Here is a 16,853-nt window from a genome sequence, read left to right on the forward strand (position 1 = left end):
CATTTTTCCACCACTTTTCACCCATTCAAGCTACCTTTTGCGAATAATTACCTCTTTTTCCTTGTTGCCTATTTCTACCACTTCTTCTTGACACTTTTTATTACATTTTTGCCACTTTTTTCATTTTTTCGGCACTTTTCACCCATTTTAAGATACCTTTTGCCGATAAATACCTCTTTTTCAATTTTTTTTGCCCATTTTTGCCACTTATTTTTGCCACTTGTTTCCAATTTTGCCCCTTTTCACCACCTTTTGCCCCTTTTCACCCATTTAAGCTACCTTTGGCCATTAAATACCTTTTTTCCTTTCTTGCCCATTTTTGCCACTTCTTTCTGCCACTTTTTTCCAGTTTTGCCACTTTATGCCACTTTTCACCCAATTAAGCTACCTTTGGCCATGAAATACCACTTTTTCCCTTTTTTGGACAATTTTTGCCACCTTTTTCCCCATTTTGTCCCATTTATGCCACTTTTATACCATTAAAGCTACCTCACTTTTCCTTTTTTTCCCCATTTTTGCCCTTTCTGACCATTTTAGCCCATTTAAGCAATCTTGTGCCATTAAATACCCTTTTTTACTTTCTTGCCCATTTTTGCCACTTATTTTTGCCACTTTTTTTCAGTTTTGCCACTTTATGCCACTTTTCACCCAGTTAAGCTACCTTTTGCCATTAAACAACCCTCTTTCCCTTTTTTGGACAATTTTTGCCACTTTTGTCACATTTTTGCCCTTTTCACCATTTTTTGCCACTTTATGCCCATTTAACCGACCTTTTGCCACTGAACACCAGTTGTTTTCTATTTTTTTTTTTTTTTTGCCCATTTTTGCCACTCTTGACAGCTATTTATTATTTATTTTAGTCACGTTTCATTTGTGTTTTTTGCTTGTTTTTGCCACTTTTGGACCTTTTTAGCCCTTTTCACCACTATTCACTCATTTAAGCCACGTTGTGACATTAAATACCACTTTTTTCTTATTTTGTTTTCCCCAGTTTTGCCCCTTCTTTTTGCCGCTTTTCACCCATTAAAGCTGCCTTTTGTCTTTAAATACCCTTCTTTTCCTTTTTTTGTCCATTTCTGCCACCTTTGTCCCATTTTTGCACTTTTTTTTTTACCATTTTTACCCATTTAAGCTGCCTTTTGCCAATGAATACCCCTTTTTCCTATTTTGCCAATCCTCACCACTTTTTTCCCCCATTTTTTTGCCATTTTCTGCCACTTTTCAACCATTTAAAATACCTTTTACCATTAAATACCACTTGTTTCCCCCTTTTTTGCCCATTTTTGCCACTCTTGACTGCTTTTTGCCCATTTTATTGACTTTTTAGTCATCCTTATTGCCATGTTTTTGCCACTTTTGGACCAATCTTAGCCACCTGTATATCATTTTTTGTAATTTCTCACCTGTTTTTGCTGCTTTTAGACCATTTTAGCCACCTTTAACTTATTTATATTGCTACTCCCAGCTGTTTTTGCCACTCTTCACCACTTTGATTGTGGCTCTTGCAAAGGTTTTTTTCGACAGTTTGGCTCTTTGAGCAGGGTTGAGTAAAACTAGTCTAATCAGTCATTAATATAAGCGTTATGTTTTTTTAAAACCCTGTTTTAATATGCTTAATGTTAAAAGAAAGTTAATCAAAACCTTTCATTTCTATTAATTCACCTTCTGTTGATGCTATTTTCAAAGAAGAAGCCTCCTTCTTCAGAGACCTTCTTAAATAACCAATCAAAATACCCAAGGGCTTTTATTGTGAAATTCTCCATTAGGGAGAAATTTACAAGTGTATAACAAATGTTTCAGCTCTTTGTTTCTGAGTTGAAAGGTCAACTTTTAGTTTTAAGTCAACAGTTCTCGGCCACGTTGAGTATTTTTGTCCCTGTACTCAAATTATTTGGCGATCATCTCTTAATCTGCAGAACCATTAGGTGTACCTGTAACCTTAAATATATCTGCTTTAAGTGAGCTCAGATAGTGCATGAAATGAAAACCTCATTGCAGAAGTTTTATTGAGTTAAGGTCTGGCGGTTGTATTCATTTGAAAACAACAGGCAGGATTTTATAAGCTTTTTAATTCATTTTATTGCAAACAAAAGCCAAAACCATGCAAAAATCCAGGCATATCTATCTACTTTTGTGTGTTTGAGTAGGGATCTGCACACATTATAAATTTAGAATCATTTAACTGGTGCAAACAGAGCATACACAAAGGTTTAGTAGAGCAAGTTTGGTAACTTTCTGCATTTTAAAATCTTTTAAGGGTGTTTTGTATTATGCTAAATTATGCCAGAAAGCATAAAATGCATCGATGAATCGTTACAGCTCTAGTGGCTGGGGTGGAGGAGGGTTGCAGCATTGCAACGGCTGTGAAAGAGAGAACGAGAGATTTAAAATGTGACAGGTGCATGGGGATTGGTCAAACAAGGCTGTAGCAGAATCGGATTAGTTGAGCACTTAAGAGAATGAACGCCAATGATCAGCTGATCACCAGAGAGAAAGAATGGAAGAAGGGAGAGATATGAATGAATATCTCTTAATTCTGATAATTGTTATTTAATTATGGCTGTGATATTCAATCTTAGAAACTGAATGGAGCCATCGCCACATGCCTGATGACGTACAAGCTAAAATTTGATGCAACACAAACTAAAAATAACTGTTTAGCAATCTTTTTTTACAGAAATATCCAGGCGGAATTTCAGTGGTCTATTTGGAGACCATTAGAACTGTAAGACTCCTAGTTTTGCATGTTTATTTCAATATAAAATGACATTTTACTCAAAGAAAACCATATTTATTCCATTTTGGACATTATTGGTCATATTTTACCAACTAAATTCTCATTCAGGACATTACTCAGCCAAAACAGGCCACAGGATCACAAGGGTTCACTTGTTTTGTTCCTTAGAGTCTCTGCACAAAGAGGGTGAACTACCCAAAATGCACCGCCCTTATCAGACATGACAAACAGAAAACCAAACGCACAATACATCATGTTGGAGATGAGTATTGTTTTCTCTATAAATGATTTTTTGAGTGTGTTTTGGGGCTAAATAAAGCAGCTAGGTTTTTTGGTGGACCCTTAACTTTAACTTGATCACTGATTTTCAGACTAATCCCTCTGAATTCACCCATAACAAAAATAATGAGTGCATCACAAGCATGAGGTAGAGCCAAAGCAGTCAGTGCTGATCAGAAGTATCTGGATCCAGCACAGAGGTGGGAGTGTTTTGAACAATGTGGAGCTGTGGCCCAGAGCATTAACTCCCACACAGTCAGAGTGGGAAATGAATAGACTCAAACAACAAGCACACAAATAACAGACAAATGGGCCCTGGATGGAGAACGGGAAAGAGCTTTACATGGTAAAATGAGCAGAGGCATATTTACGCCGCTGGGCTGCATAATTATGATCACTGATGATGTTTATCACAAAATGAAGATGAGCTTGGCAGACCTTGAATTATATCCATTTAGGGCGATAATAGGGGTTCTCAACCTTTTCAGCCCGCGACCCCCAAAACAAAGATGCCACAGACCAGGGACCCCCACTGGACCTGAAGATGGTTGGACACAGCCGTGCACATTCAAGAACGGTCATGTTCAGACAAGGCCGCTCATAAGGGGGGATAAATGGGTGAGCTGTGGTATCTATACTTCATATTTAACCTGAAAAATAACCACTCTCATAAAAGACACAAATATCATTTTTAACCCTCTGGTATCTCTAGAAACTTCTGCCTCATTTTCCTCATAGTGTGCAAAAAATGCACAGGAGGGTTATTACTGTAAATAAAAAAGTTATATTAGTTTATTTTTAATTGTTTAATTTTTTTCTTGTTTCATCAACTTGTGCCATTAACAAAAATACCAAATACTCAATAATTGTCATATCTTTTAACCCTTTAAATGCCATGTTTGTAATATAAACAAACAAAAATTTTGGATGAAAAAAAACACAAATTGATTTTTTCAAGATACTACACTGAAAGTGAATAACTTATTTATGGATGATTGCAGCCTGGCATATGCAATGATTAGTAGCAACATTGGTTAAAATGCATTATTAGTTTTTTTGTGAGGTCAATTATTCTACAATTATTCAATTATTCTGCCAACGGAGCCTGGGTCTGTTGAAGGTGGCATGCTGTTGAGGCTGTGTGGGCAATGTGATAAGATAGGTAAGAGGATGTCTGCGTGTTGGCATGGGGGGTCGTGAGAGCCGGCGTGGAGGGGGGTGGCTCTGGGATGCTAGAGATCCCTGTTCAGCCCTCTGGAGGTGTCTGCTCTTAACATCGAGGAACCACCAGGAGGAACTACTAGGAGGACTCCCAGTCACTCTTAACATCAAGGAAACCCTCAGGTAAGTTAGGTGCATCTCCGGTGACGCTCTTGATGTTGGGAGCGTCATTGGAGATGCACCTCCGGTGATGCTCTTGGCATCGAGGAACCACCAGGAGGAGCCACCAGGAGGAATCACCAGGAAGACTCCCAATGACTCTTAACATTAAGGAAACCCTCAGGTAAAGTGCATACCACCTATTGGCACAACGGACAGTTTAACATCAGGTCCCGTGTTTCATGATTCAAAAATGAACAAAAAATACAATACAGGATAATATTAATTGTAAAAGAGGACCATTTTTTTTTCTTTTAAATATCAACTAAGTGTGCATTTTTGGCATAAGGGGTACCAGAGGGTTAATCATTTGTATAGTAAATGGCCTTCTTAAAAATGTTAATCCCTTTTGGTAAAAAAAAATATATATAATTCAAATGGGTTAAAAATTGCAGAAATATGTTAATAATGACAAAAAATGGTGGAAAATGAGGTGAAATTGGATTTGAAAAGTAGAAGAAATGGGATAGAAGTGGCAAAAATGAGATTAGGATTGGAAAAACTAAAGCAAAAATGGGCATAAATAGAGTTAAAAAGGAGTTAAAAAGTGCCTGAAAAGGCTTCAAATGGGCAAAAATGGGTGGAATTTGGTGAATTGGGATGAAAAATTGAGATAAATTGGCAAAAAAAAAGGGTTAACTGAGAAAGAAATAATGCCAGATATTGGAATACATTGGTTAAACTGGCAAAAATGGGCATGTGAGATAGTGAAATGTGGTTTAAAATGGGAAAAATTGTGCGTAAAAAGTGGTAAAATGGTGTTAAAAGTGCCAATCATGAGAAAGGGTTTAAAATGGGCAAAAATAGGTGTTAACTGTTAAATGTGTTATAATTGGTGGGAAAAATGATGAAAGTGGGTTACAAGTTGGCTAAATTTGTGTAAAGTGGCAACAGTGTAATTCAAAAAATATTCTTATTTTTTTGTAGGGAATCTGGAGACCCCCTCTCAGTGTCTCATGACCCCAAAGGGGATCCTGACCTATAGGTTGAGAACCACTGATCTAATAAGTGGTACGCCTTAATGCATCCTGAGGACGGACCAGGTTTGGATGGTCTGGGATGTCCTCATCCTTCCTGGTTCCCTGGGCATCAATAAGGACAATCCCCTCGACAGAGCAGCCTCCTGCTGGGTGTTAACAAGGATCAGTCAGGAAGTATGCTTACTATGGTTATAATGTGATGAGGATGTTCAACTGGAATCTTTGTCCCGGTAAAAAAAACACCAAGGGAGAATCAATCCTGACTAGTGTAGTGGTGTCAAACTCAATCACAGCAGGGACTGGATTCTGGATTCTGGACTAACCTGAGGGCCTAACAGCTTCACCTTTTTAACCATAAACTGTCAACCTTGTTTTAAATATGAAAAAAAATGTAGCACTGATGATAGAGTTTCTGACATTTAAAAAGTCAAAAAGATAGGTTTAAAGGCTCACAATCTGAGAAAAGTAAATTTATTAGTTCAAAAAGGTTAAAACATGAAACTGAAATCGAAAATAATGTTTTTAAAGGCAAATATGTTAGAAAGAAAGTCAAAATTATGAGTTTAAAGGTCAAAATATGAAATAAAATTTGTTATCATGAAATTAAAAGTCAAAATATGATTCAAAATTTTCAATTGTGAGTCTAAAAGGTCAAACTATTGGATTGTGAAGTCAAAGTTTGGAGTTGAAAATATGAGGTAAAATACAAAACAATTGGTTAAACAGGTCAAAATATGAATAAAAAATCAGAATTATGAATCTTAAAGCTCAAAATATTACATGAGAAGTCAAAATTATGAGTTGAACGCTCAAAGTATGAAATAAAAAGTCAAAATTCTAAGTTTGAGTCCTAATTGTGAGATGCTAAATTGAAAATGTGAAATTAAAACACAGTTTATTTATTTTCCCACATTCCTGACTTCTTATCTAAATATTTTTACTCCTTACTTTTTCAGATTTTATGACTTAACAAGGATTTCTTAAATCATCAAGGATAAGTTCACATTTTTATACCGATTTAACCCTTTAAAGCCTGAAAACACAAATTATAGCCAGAAAACTATCATTTTTTGGAACTGAAATGTTTATTTCACTTTCTGCTGCAATCCCAAAAAATCCAAATTTCCATAAAATTTAACATACATATTTTTTATATCCCATTTGATACATTAGATGTTTTTTTGGTTACTGATAATCCACTTGAGGACATTTTTATCATTTATCAGATTGTATTCAGATTTATTTATTTATTTATTTATTTTGTAATTTATTGATCATATTGATTAGGTAGAGGTAACATAAAAGTAAGAATCAAATATGATACAACAGACTTTAAGGGGTTAACTGTTCCACGGGCTGGATTTGACCCCCAGGCCTTGAGTTTGACACTTGTGGACTAGTGCATGTCTACCTCAGCTATGGTAGATGTTGGTACGCCCCTTTACAATAAGTTTGCCTATTAGTCGAATTAATGCAGGTTGGCCTTTCTAACATGTTAGTACAACGGACTATTAGGGCCACACAAAAAAAGAAAAAAAAGATGTTTTTTTTTTTTTTTTACATTACGAGAATAAAGTCGTAATATTACAAGAAAAAAGTTGTAATATACGAGAAAAAAGTCGTAATATCCATCCATTCATTTCTATACCCCTTATTCCTTTCCGGGTTGGGGGGGAGGGGCTGGAGCCTATCCCAACTGTCATTGGACTGGGATAGGACTGGTCACCAGTCAATCGCAGGGCTGACATATAGAGACAGACAACCAGGCACGCCCACATTCACACCTACGGCCAATTTAGAGTGATCAATTAACCTAATGAGCATGTTTTTGGTGGTGGGAGGAGGCCGGAGTACCTGGAGAGAACCCACGGAGAACATGCAAACTCCACACAGAAAGGCCCTGACCGGGAAGTGACCAGCAACCTTCTTGCTGTGAGGCAACAGCGCTAACCACTGCGCTGCCGTGCCGCCCAAAAGTTGTAATATTACGAGGATAAAATATTACAAGAGACAAAGTCTGCCAGGGCGCCGCCTCCGTTAAAATGAGCAATGTTGAGCATGTTGTGAAGCTATACTTTAGTATCGGTTTCACAAATAAGGAAATACTTCATCTTTTGGCACATCAGCATCAAATTATTATCAGAATCAGGACAATACTCCGTCACAGATCCGCGACGCCCAACAGACTGTCTTTCTTGTAATTTTTTATTCTTGTAATATAACGACTTTTTTCACGTAAAATTACAACTTTATTCTTGTAATATAACGACTTTTTTCACGTAAAATTACGACTTTATTCTTGTAATATTACGAATTTTTTCTCATCATATTACAACTTTTTTTCTCGTAATATTACAACTTTATTCTTGTAGTACTACGACTTTATTCTTGTAATATTAAGACTTTTTTCATGTAATTTACGACTTTGTCACGTAATATTACAACTTTATTCTCGTAATATTACTTTTTTTATAATATTACAACTTTATTCTTGAATATTATAACTTCATTCTCGTAATATCAAAAAAAAATTCTTTTATGTTTTTTTCTCTGCGTGTTGCCCTAATACTCTGCTGTATGTTATGACTAAATCAGACAGACTAGGCTTAGCATTTCTGTTGTTCAACTCCTGAGTCAAGGCCAGCATGGAAACTGTGGAGCATTTGCAGAACATTTGGTCCAGTTGGGTCTGATTTGGGTGCTTACATGCAAGAAAACAACCTCAGAGTGGGATGTAAATTTGATTTAATCCAACTAGCATGTAGTTCTCCCTGTGATTAAGACGTAGTGATATGTTTAGTTCACAGCTAACAGAGGAGAAAAACACTTACAGGCCTCCGCTGTCATTTGATTTCTGCATAAGATTTTCTTTTTCTTCTTGGAGCTGCTAGGTGTTGCAGGCTTTGCTGTGAGGCAGCCATCTGCTGGTTCTCAGCCACACCGGTGAATCATGAAACAGCAGCCATCAGCCAGCCCACTCACTAACTGATGCCAGAATCAGCCAGAGGGCAGGCCATGAAACAGCAACTAATGCTATTACCTTCCTTCAGTCCTGTTCACATCATCTAATCTGTTGATTTAATGTGTAACAGGCTGTTTCTGACATCAGTTCACCAACAGTGAGGGACAGAGTTATTGCTTTAATGTGCATCCATTTAGAGGATCCTCAGAGCTTTTTTATGTTTACAGCTGTTCAAATCTCATGTTCCTATTTTTATAGCATTCTCTAACCCATGTTGACCAAGACTACCTTACCTAATGACCCACACGGCCTAGACAGCAATGCCACCTCCAACAGTATTAATTATATAACTATACTGTACTAAAATTACACAAAAACTGCCAAAAGTACACAAAAGAAAATGAGAAAGATTTGAAGAGAGAGAGAGAAGCTTAGCAGCAGAGTAGGGGAGGCAGTCCTGACAAAGACTAACACACACCCCAGTGTGGTGTGGCATGATGCTCTACCTCCCCCTACTGCCTTTTTGTCAGCCTAGCTGGCATCATTCCTCCTCATCCAAATCCAGTAAGTCAGTGGTTCTCAAACTGGGGTATGCAAAATCATTAAAAATAAATCATCAAAGTGATGCCATGTCATTAAAAAGCAAATAAATACATATACAGGGACTACAGTGCTATAAAACAACCAAACTAAACCAATGACTCCCATATAAGTTGGATTTGGGCCTATAAAAAATCAGATATGACATATCAGGTAAATCAATAACTACTCACGCACCAGTCACTTTGCTCAGGATGCATTTAGTGTGCAGTACTGATGGGAAGTTCGGCTCTTTTCAGAGAGCCGGCTCTTTTTGCTCCGCTCCCAAAGAAGGGCCAGCTCTTTCAACTCCCGAACGGCTCTTTATTTCGGATCTTTTTTAGCCCTATATTTTACCTTAACTTCGCAAAAAATAATGGTGTGTTGAAAACCCTTTTGCATTCAGTGTTTTTATGAGAAGCCTTATAATTGCCTAAGTTTGTGCATTTATTCTGTTACAAAACCATTCTTAGGTTTAGCATTTAAATTCCACTGGTTAGGGTTAGAACTAATGCCAAGCAGATGTAGACGCGTTTGCACATCTGCAGTACAAATCGGGTTTCTGGGACGGATCGGGTAGCGACATCGCCCTCTCTGTTTTCACATAATGGTATAATCCTTTATCCTCACATGTGATTGGCCGCATGGCTACCATTCTGGCCAATCAAAACAAAGTTCTGACCAGAGCTGGGGCTGAGCACTATGAGAGATAAGCAGCAAAAGGAAAAAACTGGGAGCCGGCTCTCACTCTATGCGAGCCGGCTCTTCTCATTCACCACAAAGCATCGGCTCTCAGAGCTGCAGCTTTTGCTCATGACCCATCACTAGTGTGCCGGTCCAGCTAGCAACAATGGATAAATATGTCAGTGTGTCCACTTTATCATGTGACGCTAGGCCCCCACAAAAAAGGGATAGGGACAAAAAAATGGGATGGGGGCAAAAAAAGGGATGGGGACATAAAAAGGACAGGGTCAAAAACGGGATAGGTGCAAAAAAAAAGGGATGGGGCAAAAAAGGGGATGGAATGGGATGAAAATGTGAAATAAATGTGTCAACTGTGGTTAAAATGGGCAAAAAAGGTTGTAAAAAGTGATTGATAGAGGCAATTATGGGTCAACAGAGTCAACAATAGGCAGAAAATGGTAAGAATTGGTTTGGAAGTGGCAAAAACAGGCAGAAAAAAGTGATGGAAAGGGTTTGAAGTGGACAAAAATGGGTTAAATGGGTTTTTAAGGGGCAAAAATGTGCTAAAATTGGTGTTAAAAGTCATAAAACAAGGGCTGACATTTGATTGAGGAACACTGTTGTAGAGGGTTAAGATGATGTGAATACCATAAGAGCGTGGCGTTCTCACTGTCTCTCCTTATAAACACAGTAAACACAGACCCGCCTGAAGGTGCCATTCAAGCTGATTTATATGATTGTAACCTCTGAATCATTGGACATTTCACAAATAATCTCTGGTTCTTGATAAACAAAATGTGAAAACAAAAAGTATCAATGAAAAAAATATATATAAATGTATAAATTCCAAGTGGTAACACTTGGACACAATTTGGCGAGAGAATGGCTGGCAACAGGAGCTGTGATATAGAAGGTTGAGGAACATGTTGACTTGTGTGTAAAATAACAGGTGAAGCTCGCTGCTTTTTCACTTCCATTCTGGTGGAATGGAAAATTTCAGTACAAATAAGAAAACAGTCTACTATAGGTAAAAAATGACCAATCAGATTCAGCTGTTACTCCATAGGTGGGCAACAACCACAAATTTGGAGGTAAGAGAAGTTTTTGTGTACTTTTCTACCCCTGCTCTTTTTTTTTCTACTCTTGGCGCGTTTTCTCCACAAAAATCTGACACATCCACAAATGAAACGGTGAACTTGCCTGGAAATGACAAGACAACGCTCACAACAATAAAGCTGGCTTTATCTGAAAAAAACACACAGACTACATCAACAGGAGCAAAAGTCTGATCTTGCTTTATTTTACTTTATTTGATTCTTTTACAAAGAACGAGATTCTCCAAGAAAACAAAAAGATCCAGCATTTTAATGCATGAATTAAATATGAACATTTTTGTACGGATGATAAAAGGCAACAGGTGAAATAAAACTTCTACATAATAATAAATCATTACAGTCCGAGGACTGCAGTCTATTAGGCACTGAATCAACAGCATAGTACAGGGGTGTCAAACTCAAGGCCCGGGGGCCAAATCCGGCCCGTGGTGCAGTTATACCCGGCCCACCAGATCCTACCATATTTTTATTATAACTGGCCCACTGGTTTGAGGTCTACAGATTTAAAAATGTAAACTTAACCACGATGATTTCTTATGTCCATGTTGAGTCATAACTTTGACTTTTATCTCATGTTTTGACCTTATTCAACTCCTAACTTTGACTTTTGTCTCGGTTATTTATCTTTAAAACTCTTGATTTTTTATGTTATTTCATATTTTGACTTTTAAAACTCATGAATTTAAATCTAATCTTATATTTTGATATTTTAAACTCACAATTTGGATGTTTATATCATATTTTGAGTGTTAAATATCATGATTTAGATTTTTTCTCAGTTTTGCTAACATTTCAACTCCTAATTTTGACTTTTATCTCATTTTTTACCCTCAAAACTCATGATTTTTAATTTTCTTTCATATTTTAACCTCTAAAACTCATGATTTTAAAATTTTATCCCATATTCTGACCTTTAAAACTCATGATTATGATTTTTATCTCATTTTTTGGCTGTTAAAAACCATGGTTTCAGTATTCTCATATTTTGCCTTTTTTAAAAATATTTTGACTTTAAATATCATGTTTTTACCTTTAAAGCTTATAAATTTGACTTTTTATCTCAGATTTTGAGTTTTTAACTTATCATGTAGACCTTATAATCTCAAAATCATTTAGGCTGACACTCATTGGTTAAATATTGACCCTGTTAGGCCCTCAGGTTAGACCTGAATCCAAAATCCGGCCCCTGCTGTGATTGAGTTTGAAACCCCTGTCATAGTCACTCTGATCAACAGTCAGTAAGCTGCATATGATTTCATAGCATATACTTCCACCAGCTGGCTGTTACATGTAACTACAAACATGCATAAATAGGCACACGTCATTAGATACATGGGTTTACCCATGTAGGCACAGAAACCTGGCAAATAAGTCTAAGACTACATTCCATGAAGCTCTTTACATTATACAGCTACCAGGCATATACAGCAGAGTTTATGCTACATTATAATAAAAAAAATCATTTAAAGTGAACCAAACCTATCAGGCACTGAACAATTACAGCAATGGAAGAAGACTTGATCTATTTTAGTCTTTGGTTAAAAGTGCACATTCATATCAAAGGAGAGCTAGAGCTGTTCAAACACTGAGAATTTTCCGGCATTGCAGATAAAGAATCAAAGCACCAACAGTAAATATCTTGGTTTTTTTAAAAGGACATTTTCCTGCTCCAGAGTTGGGCTGGACAGCAACAGTGACAGTAAATAAATATGGCTTACTGGTCTGAGTGCAGGAAATGCAAGACACTTCCTTGTTCTGCAGATTTTCTAAATATATAACTTATGAAGCAAAAACCTGAGTTCTAAGGTGCTTTGCAGGTGCAGGCGAAATAATCCGGTAAAACCACAGAATGCTGCGTCACGTGGTCTTTGATGAGAACAACAGGATTATAATCTGAATGCTAGTCTAAGGCCTGTACCCTGCTCACAATCAGGTCAATGTAATTACATTTGGTGGTGTCAGGCTTGGCTATGATCCCCCCCCCACAGTTGGCATGACCTCAGACCAACATGACTTAGATGTTTTTTTTAACAGTTTACCTGCAACCACACATTAAAATTTTTTCAGCAGACTATTCTTAGTGGTCCAGATCATTTTCATTTAACTTGAGGTTCTTAAAGAAGCTGAGGTAAAGTCAAAGGCAGCTTGTTTGCATAGTAAGGTGAAGACCCCAGCTCCATTAGCATCCTGTTCTGCATTTCCAAAACTCAAAAACCCACATCTGAGCCCACTGATACTGCTATTATCTGATGATTCTTGTGATGGTAAAATGGTGAATGGACTTGAGCTTGTATAGCACTTTTCTAGTAGTTTGACTACTCAAAGTGCTTTTACACCATAGGCAACCTGCCCATTTACACCTATTCTCTCCACCTGTGGTAGCAAAGTGGGGTTAAATGTCATACCAGAGGACACATCAACATATGAGCGGACCAGTTTAGAGACTCAGTGTTACTCAACGCTTGGCTCTGGAGCCACATGGGCTCTTTTGTGATGATTTGTGGCTCTTTAATGTCTTAATTTGAAATATAATCCCAGCAGAAAACCTTATAAAAGGGAAACTTTGACCTCAGAAATGATCCATTGCAAGCCATTAATCAGTTTGTTTCCCACACTTATACAGTTAGGCTTTAATTGGTAACCTATCTTTTTTATCTGTATATTTCCATATCCTTTATTTGCAATTTTTTGCCCCTATTTTCCTTTTTTTTTTGACACTTTTAATCCATTTTGCTGTTTTAAGGCCATTTCTGACACCTCTTTTTGCCCCTTTCTGGATGCTTTTGTCCTGTTTTTGCCCCTTTTTAATTTTTTTTTGCCTATTTTTGCCTGTTTCAGCGACCTTTAGCCATTAAATGCCACCTTCATCATTTCCCTACCTTGTTGATGTTTTTTGCTCATTTTGATTATTTTTCACTCATTTTTTGCCACTTTTTTGCTTCTTTTTGACTAGTCTTTCCAGCTCAGAATAGTCGAAGCAGGAGCTCAGAGAGGACCGTGCGTTTGCTGTTGCGGCTCCAAAACATTGGAATGATCTTCCCCAGCACGTTAAACAGGCCTCTTCTCTACCTGTTTTTAAATCTCTTCTCGAGACCCATGTCTTTTCTCTGGCCTTTAACACAGTAGTTGTTGACTTTATTTTTTTATTTGATATCTTTTATGTGTGCCTTTTCATTTTACTCATGTTCTATGTCTTTTAAATTGATTCTGTATTTTATATGTAGTGTTCTTTTATCTCTTGTGAGCTGCTATGTATTTTTATGTATTCTTTATTTTTTCTCCTGTACAGCACTTAGGTCAACCGTGGTTGTTTTAAAGTGCTTAACAAATAAAGTTGGATTGGATTGGAGCTCTAACTCATTTTTTCGGTCACTTCTCACCCATTTTTGCCACTTTCAGCCCCTTTCTCTCCCCATTTTTGCAACTTTTCACCCAGTTTTTGCCATATTTCACCAATTTTATACCACCTTTTTTGCTGTTTTTTGACCTTTTTCACCACCTATAACTTATTTCTATTGCTGCTTCAACACATTTTTGACACTTTTTCCAACTTAGATTGTGGCTCTTGCAATTTTATGGCAAAAGGAAGCTTAAAAGTGGCAAAAAAAAGGGGAGAAATTGCAAAAGAGCAGGATAAAAGTGGCAAAAACTGATGAAAAAGGGAAAAATTTGGATAAAAGTGGCAACAAATAGGCTAAAAGCAGCACAAATTGATTAAAAGTGGCAAAAGATGTCAAAAATGGAAAAAAAAAATAGCAAATAATGACAATGGAAATATACAGAGAAAAAAAAAAATAAAGGTTGACAATTAAGTTTGACCATTAAAACCTACCGTATTAGTGTGAGAAACAAACTGATAAATGTGACTTGCAATGGATAATATCTGAGGTCAAAGTTTCCACTTTAAGGTTTCCTGGGGGAATGCTATTTCAAATTAAGACATAAAGGAGCCACAATTCATCACAAAAGAGCCACATGTGGCTCCAGAGCCACATATTGAGTATCACTGCTATAGAGTCAACTATTCAAGCTAGATTTTCCTGCATTGATCCCAATGATGCTCAAGTCCCAGTGTTTCATTTGCAAAGATGTACAAGCATAAGGCTGTGTGAACCTTGGGGTCATCTTAAGATGGAGCAAAAAGTCTAGTGACCAAAACCATGGGAATTTTTAACATGACGGGAAAGGAGTTTCGGTCACTGATCAGTGCAGCTGCACTCATCAAAAGCAAGGAAGGTCTGCTCATGCAACCCTGCATCAACTGTACAAATGAAAACGTGTAGTTCCCACTACATAAGAGGCAAAGGCAGATGTTTAAAGACATTTGCAGACCAAAACATCAAAAATATATTAATTTTAAAAATGTTTAAAGATTAGACATAAATGTTTGAAATTGTGGTTGTTTAATTATTATTTTTTTCAATCTTCATCTTTATGTGGGTGGGGGTCCACCAAATGAATAATTTCTTCTTGGGGGAGGCTCACTCTCCGACACTTCGAAAACCCCTGGTCTAAAGTTTATTTTTGCAATTAAAATTTTTGAAGTTTTACTTTCATATATTCTAGATCCATGACATGAAGATCAACTTGTGTTTTAGAGCCCTGGGTAGGTCAACATAAAACAAGAGAGAACTAAATCCAAATTATGTCGAAGATTATACTGTTGGGCTTTCCTTTTTAACAGCAGAAATATTCCATTATAATTACTCAAAAAAGTCACAATCTTAATAGTAAGGCATGAATAATATAGCACCCTGACAGCTAAGCAGTTAAATGGAATTCTGCCCTCATTTATTTTATGATTTAATCCATAATAACACTGTTAGTTATTCATCTTTCCATCTGAGACAGGTCCAAATGACCTTAGAGAAAAAGGATCTTTTAGGCAAATTCTTCTACAAACATATTTTTAAGACTTCTGTCATACTCCTTAAACTTAAATCTGTTAAATTGAGTGTTTTTACATCTAACCCCAACATGTTTTAACCTGTACTCTTACAACCCCCACATTATTGGCTGTTTACATTGACTTTACAGAAGGCTATGTCTGACGGCTTTCTCTCTCAGCAGCTAGAATGGCCTTCGGAGAAGTCTTGCCAAACATGCAGCAGTTGTGATGGCTTAAACCCATTAGCAATGATCAGTTTAGCAAAAGTGCATCTGTCATACTCCAAATTTCTGATTTCAAACAGGTTCCTGAAGCTGAACAGACTGCGGGCGTACACCGGCCTCACACCCAGAATGCGCAGACACAAACCCACATAGACATCTTCCAGGGGAATCATCTGGACGAACCCGGACGCCCAGGAGATCCTGGCAGCCAGGTCTGCTGAGAACACGTACCCAGCTCCAGACACATAAGGGGGGAAGCTGTCCTCAGGGTACAGCTCCTCTGACAAATGCCATTTGCTGTTTCTGTCCCGCCTCGGCTTACCGTCCCATATCACTGACCCGGTGATGAAGTCCTGCCTGGGAGCGCCAACCAGGTGTCTGATGAGGTAGAACACATTCACAAAGATGTCGGAGTCCACTTTCATGGCATATGAGGCATTTGGGCAGTGGGTAGCAAGCCACTTCATCATCATCATAGTCTTGATGGTCAGGTTCTGATAACTGTCCTGAAAGTCCATCTGGATGATATCTTCATGTTTCTTGCTCTCCTCCTCCAGCTCCTTCTGAATGCTGGACCTCTGACCCCCCTCTGGTAGCCCCACATAAAACAGAGTGAGGTGATCCTGCCCTGGAGCGCCCCATGTTTCTCTGACGGCTTCTCTTGCTGCAACCTCCAGAGGTGCAACTGCGACCATAAAAACCAGGAAAGGCTGTCTGTGGGTGCATGCAGAAGGCTGGTTGAGAATATAGCGGTAAGTTTCTGGAGATAGTACCCTGTACTCCTGCGCGCTGAGGGGTCTAGGCTTTGGCGGATGTTTACTTAGTGTTTCTCTGTTCACTAAGATCTGAGCAGACAGGACGAGCACAGCGAGAACGGCGAAGAACTTCACTAATCTCCACGAACAAGTTACCTTCATTGCCTCAGCATGTCCTGTTCGCGCCGTGGTCCTGGTTTATGTCCGACATGAAGTCTAACATCGGAGAAATCACGCCGCATTTCTGTCTTCCGGAGGGAGGTAGCTGTT

At 37.8% G+C, this 16,853-nt stretch overlaps 1 protein-coding gene across 1 annotated transcript; it reads right to left on the minus strand.

Moving 5' to 3' along the window:
• Positions 1-15,127: 15,127 nt before the first annotated feature.
• On the minus strand, positions 15,128-16,853 carry b3galt8 (beta-1,3-galactosyltransferase 8). The gene has a single exon (XM_041786830.1). It carries the CDS (start codon positions 16,743-16,745, stop codon positions 15,780-15,782), a length of 966 nt encoding a protein of 321 aa, XP_041642764.1. The 5' UTR covers positions 16,746-16,853; the 3' UTR covers positions 15,128-15,779.

This window comes from Cheilinus undulatus, linkage group 5 (genome assembly GCF_018320785.1).
Source record: "Cheilinus undulatus linkage group 5, ASM1832078v1, whole genome shotgun sequence".
NCBI classification, from domain to species: Eukaryota; Metazoa; Chordata; class Actinopteri; order Labriformes; family Labridae; genus Cheilinus; species Cheilinus undulatus.

What these genes read in the sequence shown, in the direction of transcription:
- b3galt8 (XM_041786830.1), bottom strand. Translation starts at nt 16,745, where the DNA reads ATGAAGGTAACTTGTTCGTGGAGATTAGTGAAGTTCTTCGCCGTTCTC.